The sequence below is a fragment of the Chrysochloris asiatica genome, unplaced genomic scaffold (genome assembly GCF_000296735.1).
Source record: "Chrysochloris asiatica unplaced genomic scaffold, ChrAsi1.0 scaffold00485, whole genome shotgun sequence".
Classification (NCBI taxonomy): domain Eukaryota; kingdom Metazoa; phylum Chordata; class Mammalia; order Afrosoricida; family Chrysochloridae; genus Chrysochloris; species Chrysochloris asiatica.
The window spans coordinates 765370-772926 of NW_006409003.1; the positions used below are offsets into that span (position 1 = coordinate 765370).

At 49.1% G+C, this 7557-nt stretch overlaps 2 protein-coding genes across 2 annotated transcripts in view; both read left to right on the plus strand.

Annotated features, from left to right (window-relative positions):
- The window catches only part of LOC102823074 (zinc finger protein 252-like), a 45986-nt gene extending 44480 nt beyond the window's left edge, over window positions 1-1506 (plus strand). The window contains 1 exon segment of the mRNA XM_006877350.1: window positions 1379-1506. Within this exon segment, the coding sequence (XP_006877412.1) occupies window positions 1379-1506 (128 nt within the window).
- A 3258-nt stretch (window positions 1507-4764) lies between these two features.
- On the plus strand, window positions 4765-7352 carry ZNF134 (zinc finger protein 134). The gene is made up of 2 exons (XM_006877351.1): window positions 4765-4872; window positions 6193-7352. Exons 1-2 carry the CDS (start codon window positions 4839-4841, stop codon window positions 7350-7352), a joined length of 1194 nt encoding a protein of 397 aa, XP_006877413.1. The 5' UTR covers window positions 4765-4838.
- Window positions 7353-7557: the final 205 nt, after the last annotated feature.

Below are 7557 nucleotides of genomic sequence, written 5' to 3' on the forward strand. Positions count from 1 at the left end.
GAGCTTTTCCATCTTCTCTTTCCACAGATGTAGTCAATTTGATTTCTATGTGTTGCATCTGGTGAGGTCCATGTGTATAGTTGTCTCATGCTTTCTAAAGAAGGTATTTGAAATAAACAAATCATTTGTGTTGCAGAAATCTATCCTTCGTTCTCCAGCATCATTTCTATCACCAAGTCCAAATTTTCCAACTACTGGTCCTTCCTCTTTGCTCCCAATCTTTGCATTCCAATCACCAGTAATGATTAGTAAAACCCAAACCCGATGCCATTGAGTGAATTTTAACTCACGACAATGCCTTGTAAAGTGTAACTGCTCCATTGTGGCTTCTTGGCTGTAATCCTTATGGACGTATACTGCCAGGTAGTTCCTCTGCAGTGTAGCCAGGTGTGCTTGAACTGACAACCTTTAGATTAATAGTTGAGCACAAACCATTTGTGCCACCCAGAGACCTTCTATTGTGCCTGGACATTCTTGCGGAAATTATAAATTATAGAACAAAATAAAACTACACAAATAGTTCATATCTTTGTAGTCATTTATTTCATATAACGATTTCAAACCGCTCAGAGTTTATTTAGAGTAAAGGCAATACTTAATTTCTGAATTCAGTAAACTGCCAATTTGCAAATTGTTATCACTGTTAAAAGTTAAATAAAAAGAGGAAAGGAAGTTCCCAGATTTCAAGGCAAACTTTAAATTGCCAGGAGAGACTTTATGGACATAGGAACAACTAGCTAGAACAATAGAGTCTGTAAAACCAAAAATGTCAGAAACAGACCAGTGTACATAAAGGGACTTTAATTTTAATAGCTAAGGCTTCAAGGTTCTATGAGGAGCCATTGAAAACTTCATGGAAAAATTACACTGCCTTCTCATTCCATTGTTCCACGACATATTTGAAGCTGCCTTCTACAGTATCCTGAAGTATACGGACCATCCCCAAACTGACATTTATTACTCTTGTCTCTCTGGTCTCCGGCCAGTTTTCAGGGAAGCTTCTTAAAACCGCTAAACGTACCCTAACAGACTTTACGATTGCTTCCTCGCTTCTCAAGGTAGCCACATGATATATATTGAATTGTTTCCCCACAAAAATAGGTGGTGTAACCTAGGCCCTGGTAGCACTGCGGGTTAAGCGTTGGGTTGCTCACTTCTAGGTCAGCAGTTCAAACCCACCAGCTGCTCCACAGTCGAAAGATGAGGCTGTTCGCTTAAAGATTTAGTCTCAGAAACCCAATACAGGGTCTCTATGAATCGGAATCAACTTGATGGCCGTGAGTTTTGATTTTAGTACACAGCGAGTGTGATAACTTGGTTTTGTAGCGTTGGGGAAGTGTTGAGAGAATATGTCTGACCCTTTCTGTGAACTGTGCAGGCTGCACTCCACGAAATCTGGGTGCGAGCCTTTCAAGAGAAGCAAAGCCCGCTCCGCCCTCGGTGTCCCAGGCTATGCCGTTTGACCAGAGTGAGAACGCGGGACCCTCCCGGAGACCTAAGTCGTAGTAAGAACTACATTACCCAGAAATGAATGCGGCACCCTCCACCAATGCAAACCCGAGAGAGGCGTTTCCGTGCGTGCGGTAGACGTCTGTCATGGACTTCCGGCGTCTTTCTCGCGGTGGACATTTTCTCAGATCTTCGCTTGCGGTGCCTGAGCCAGGTTCTTGTGTTCTTGGTGACGGCAGCGGGTAGGTGATTGGGGAAACGTTGTCTCTCGTGGGGCTCGGGTTCCGGCCTGACCGTCCGCTTCTCACGGCCGGGTGCGGTCCATGGGCAGGTGAGGGACGCAGCGTTCCTCAAGCCCTCGTCCTCCGGGGTTACCAGGTCCTGAATAAGGGCGCCTGCTCGGGACAGACCGCCCTCACTGCTGGGGGGAGGCCGGGTCGGCAGCTGCGCTGTCTGTCCCGCGGAGCCGGGAGCGTTGCAGACTCTCAGGGTCCTCGCTTCTGAGGGGCCCGAGTGTGAGGAGCCATCCTGCTGCGGTGGACGGGGAGGGGGCGCCGACGGCAGAGGGAGAAGGGAGATGGAACCAGCAGCGTTTCCTGCAGCCTCGGCTGGAAGTGCGAGCAGGACGTGAGGGCCGGTCGTCAGGTGGTGGTGGTTTGGGCTTTTCTGGTTGTTGGTTCCTCCCGGAGTCCCTGGAGGAATTGCGGCGGGTAGGCTGGGCCAGGTTCCCCAGGGGACGGGACGGGACGGGACGCAGGGGCTCCGCAAGGTCTCGGGCGGGAGGCGGCGTTCTGGGCCGGGGCGTGGGGTGGACCAAGCCGAGGCTGCAGGGCTGGGAGACTCCCTCCAGAAGGGGGCAGCCCTCGAATTGAAGGGGGGACTGGCTGAGGCGTGGGGTGCTGATGACCCCACATCTCAGGAAGGGCCAGGAAGCCCCTCCACAGGCCCGCCTTGGGAGGAGTGAGTAACAGGTGGGCAGGATGGGTAAATGGGCTAACAGAAATACTTCGCCTCCAAGGAGCTCTGGTAGCGTAGTGATTCCAAATCGAATCGGGCTGTGAACCGCCAGGTCAGCAGTTTGAAAAAGTACCAGCTGCTCCGTCGGAGAAAGATGAGGCTTTCTGCTCCCGTAAAGATTTACAGCCTCGGAAACCCTGTGCAGGGTCGCTATGGGTCGGAACCGACTCCACGGCACAGAACAACATAAAGTTTACAGGAGTCCTGGGGTGGCGCTGTGGGTTAATGCGTCAGACTACAAAGTCGTTTGAACTGCAAGGTCAGTGGTTCAAGCTCACCAGTCGCTTCTTGAAAACCCTATACAGGGTCGCTATGGGTCGGAATCGACTCGACGACACTTAACAACAAGTATCTGATTACAGTGTCGAGTTTTAAATATGGCATTTCCTTAAATGCTTTAAAAGTCGAGAAAACACACCCAGATTGTCAGAAAAAAAGTTGGCAAAAGTGTCAAACCCGTGGACGTAATATCGGTTTCACAGCGCTCCCCATATGTAGACGTGTTTGATAAGAGCTAGAGACCTACGGCCTAGGCGCCATTATTCCTACTTTGTAGTTGAAGGCACTGAGTGAGGCACAGGCTCAAGGTCACAACTGGTAGGAGGCAATACTGAAGACTGAGTATCTGAAACTAGACCAGACACAACCTAAAGTCATCTTGCCAAATGCAGGGCAGGGGTTAGAGAATTCCCACCAGGGTCACCTGCCAATCCCAGCCCCCTCCTTCCTGCCATATTCCATGTTCCATGAAGCTTACACAATGTCCCAGGCCCTCATCTGACCCAGCCCCACCTCCACCATCTAGGTTAACTGATAAGAGGAATGGTGGTGTCCTGCGAGTTTTCACCTACCCTTTTACCTGCCATTTTATCTGGAGGTCCTGCAGTCACCAGAGGCTCTGTAACCTGAATTCAATCCTGGAATTAATATGAAAAGGTTTCCATTTCTGGAAAGCAGGGAATGAGGTATTGGCTGGTGTTCCAGGCATGGGATCCATCATGTGCTAATGCTTCAGGTGAGGCTGAGCTGGGAGTGTTCCGGAAACTCAGATCTCCTTTGTGTCTGATGGGGGTCAGAACTGGGGAGAGGAGTCAGTCCTGGAACGGCAGGCAGCCTGAGGAGCTAGGCCAGTATTCTGAGAGTGGTGAGAAACGGAAAGTTGGAGAGAGAAAGGAGTGATTTCATTGGGTCTAACTGTCTTTTTCTGGCTTGCACAGTGGAGAAAGATCCTGGTGGCGAGGAAGGAAGGAGCACTAGTGAGGATGCTATTGCAGCAGTCCAGGTGAGTGTCGGTCGTGTCTGGGCCAGGGTGGTGGCCATGTGGTTGGCTCATGGATCCAGATTTTCATATTTGGAGGGTGAGAGATAAGGTGAAGAGTCAAGGATGCGTTTGGTGTGAAGATGGAAAAGCCAGCTGAGATGGGAAAGTTGGTATGGGAGTAACTTTACCAGGAGTTAGGTTTTGGCCATGTTGAACCACAGTGGGATTATATCCACAGGTATATGGGTTGGGATTTGCAACACTTTTTTTTTTTTTTTTGCTATCTAAAGGGTTGGGGGGAGAAGAGGGTCTAATAGGTGGTGGTCTTCTACCTGAGCGACATTACCTGAATGCTGAGACATAGCAGTAACAGGTGGGCTGGCAGGGAGGTCCGAGCTGGTGGTTAGCCACCTCTTCATGTGCTCACTAGACTTTCATGGGGGTGGGTCCTTGAGGGAACTTAGAAAGTTTCTGTTATGCTATCATGTTGGCAGATTAGCTCAGGGGCACATTGGTTCAGCTGATTATCACTAGGCTTAAGGTGGGAGACTAGTGATTGTAGACTTTGAGGGGAATTGGTTAGGTGTTAGGAGGAAGGTTGTGCCTAGAGGGGATACAGCTTGTGCAACAAAGAGTGGAAGTGAGTTGAGTTCTGCACATGTTCTGGGTGGCTGAAGTTGAAGCACTGAAGCAAGGAATAGGGCCAGGAGGGAAGAAATTAAAATTTGGGAACTCTCCCCCCACCCCCAGCTACCCAAGTCAGTGAGGACCATTGAGCAAATTTGTTTGCTTCTGAAAGGAATGATCTGGGGACTCAAAGGGGTTGGCTGGCAGGAGAGGGGTGGGCCCTTGCATGCCAGGCCCAGAGCTTATATGGTGTCTGTCTGCCCACTTGGCTGTGGTTGCTCTGTACAAAGTGATGAGTGGGATATGAGATGAGGATGTAGGTAAGAAAGTGAGCAGGGATGGTCCTGGAGAGACAGGACTGTCCCTGAACTTGGCTGTTTGCTCTATGGCAGGGCCATGTGACCTTTGAGGACGTGTTCATGTGCTTCTCCCAGGAGGAGAAGAGGCTCCTTGAGGAGGCTCAGGGGTGCTGTATTAGGATGTGATGCTGGAGGATCTTGCACTCATGGCCTCACTTGGTAAGGTCCTCACACGCTCCAGTTTCCTGCGCTGGGTCTTGTCCTTCCCCTTTGCCTTGTGGGCCCTCTCCCCTTCTTATCAGTGAACTCTGACCACTGCTACTTTCCCCCAGTTCCCTTACGCAGGTTCATTGGATGCCAGGCTTTGCTATATGCTCTCCAAACTCCTGTAACTCTAAGCCTTGCTGGGAAGAAGGGTTTAGGAGTCCTGCCATCACCCAATAGATTACGTTCTGCTTGGCCACTCCCTGGCCTTTTGTGACTCTTTTCATATCCATGGCACTTTTGTGCCCCAGATTTGCCCCCTTATTTTTTTAGCCAACATCTCCTCCTTCCTGCCTGTGTTACGAATTGCAGTCAGGGTCATTGCTTGTGAGACCCTCTGAGATTCTTGAGGTCCTTTTTGTCATATTTCATTTCTTAATTTTCATGGGTGCAAGTTGCTGTGGCTTAGTACTTTTTCTACTCCCCTGTGTCATGTTTCCCCTAGGACTTGTCTCATCCCGCTTCTCTGTGGTTCCTGAGCTGAAACAAACTGTAGAACCCTGGGTGCCTAGTGGGGAGGGCATGACCCCAACAACAGCAAGGGACTTGGATGGGCCTAATCCTGGTGAGTGGACGCTATGGGAGGGTGTGACTTTAATGCTGGAATCAGATTGTACCAGTACCCCTTTCTTTTCTCCCTGCTTTTCACAGTTTGCCCCCTTGTCATTTGTCCTCTGAGCTAATAGCATCCTCTGCCTCTCTCTACTCAGCTACCCACCATCCTCTCTACTGCTCCCATTTCAGTATTGGCCTACCCACCGCCTTCACATCCATACCAACTTGTAATGACTGGGACAGAGTAGAACTCCATAGGGCTTCCAAGGCAGTCATGTTTATGGAAGCAGACTGACACATCTTTTGTCCCATGGAGCAGCTGACAGGTTGGAATTGCCGACTTTTCAATTAGCAGTTGAGTGCTTAACCACTACACCAGCAGGGTTTCTATGAGATGTGCACCTATCCTTAAATAGTCCTTGAATACCAGCCCTCTTTTTTAGTTCCATTTTACTGGGTCTAGGCCCATACTTCTGCATAGCACTAACCTATCACCAGCAGCCAGGACCTTGCTTCTACTTCCTGTGCTAATTCCATTCCTGTGTCTTAGCCCCTCATGAAGCCTTCCCCCCATTCTGTGACCTACACAGCAGCCCATTCTTGAGATGGACCCCAATTCCATTCTGTGGACTCAGTCCTTGGTTTCTAGGCACGCGTTTGTGATGGAATTGCCCCCACCCACCTGTTGCATAGTCTTCACCAGCATTTCTCTGCTTTCAGGCTGTTGGTGTGGAGTGCAGGATTCAGAGCCACCTTCTGAACAGAGTGTTTCTGTAGAAGGATTGTCACAGGCTAGTGCTTCCAAGGCAGGTTTGTCCACCCAGATGACCCACCCTTGTGACATATGTGGCCCCATCTTGAAAGATATTTTACATCTGGCTGAGCACCACGGAACACATCACGAACTAAAACCTTACACCTGTGGAGCTTGTGGGCGACAGTTCTGGTTTGATGCAGACCTGTACCACCACTTGAAGCAATACAATGTAGAGAACCCCTTCAGAGATGATAAAAGCAGGGCCTCATTTGTGAAGAAGAAGGTTTGTGAAGATTATCACCTGTCAGAGAAGCCCTCTACGTGTAAGGAGGAATGGAAGAACTTAAGGTCCAACTCTAGCAGTCTCCAGCAAAAGGTCACCCATGCTAAGAGGAAGATATGCAACAAGACTGAGGGTGGGAAAGTCTTTGACCCTGGGCAAATGCTTTACAATTGCAGTGACTGTGGGAAAGCATTTGGCCGCAAAGACACATTTATTCAGCACCGGAGAATCCACACTGGAGAAAGACCTTATGAATGCAGCGAGTGTGGGAAAGCCTTCAGCCGCAGAGATAACCTTGTTCAGCATAAGCGAATTCACACTGGAGAAATGCCTTATAAGTGCAGTGAGTGTGGGAGATACTTTAGTCATCACTCCAACCTGATTGTACATCAGAGAGTTCACACTGGTGCAAGGCCTTATGAGTGCAGTGAATGTGGAAAAGTCTTCAGACACAAATCCTCACTTGTTCAGCATGAGAGCACTCACACTGGAGAAAGTCCTTATGATTGCAGTGAATGTGGGAAATCCTTTAGTCACAAGTACATCCTCATTAAACATCAGAAAATTCACACTGAAATAAGACCTTACGAGTGCACTGAGTGTGGGAAATTGTTTAGTCAAAGCTCTGACCTTATGGCACACCAGAGGGTTCACACTGGTGAAAGGCCTTTTGTGTGCAGTGAATGTGGGAAAGACTTTATCAGAAGTTCTCACCTTGTTCGGCACAAAAGAGTTCATACTGGAGAAAGGCCATATGAGTGCAATGAATGTGGGAAAACCTACAGCTTAAGCTCTCACCTTATTCGGCACCAGAAAATTCACACTTTAGGAAGGCTATAGGAGTAGGGGGAATGTGCACATATTCCTCAAGACAGCAGAACTCTCACAGAGAGAAGCTCCATGGGTAGCCTTTGGGAGGGAACTGGTAGTCAAATGCCAAAAGTCATATATCTGAACATAAACATTGGTGAGTTACCTTACGAGAATCAGGTACATGGGACGCTTTCAGGAACGGTGTTGCACTTTCTGATTTGCTCAGGTTCCT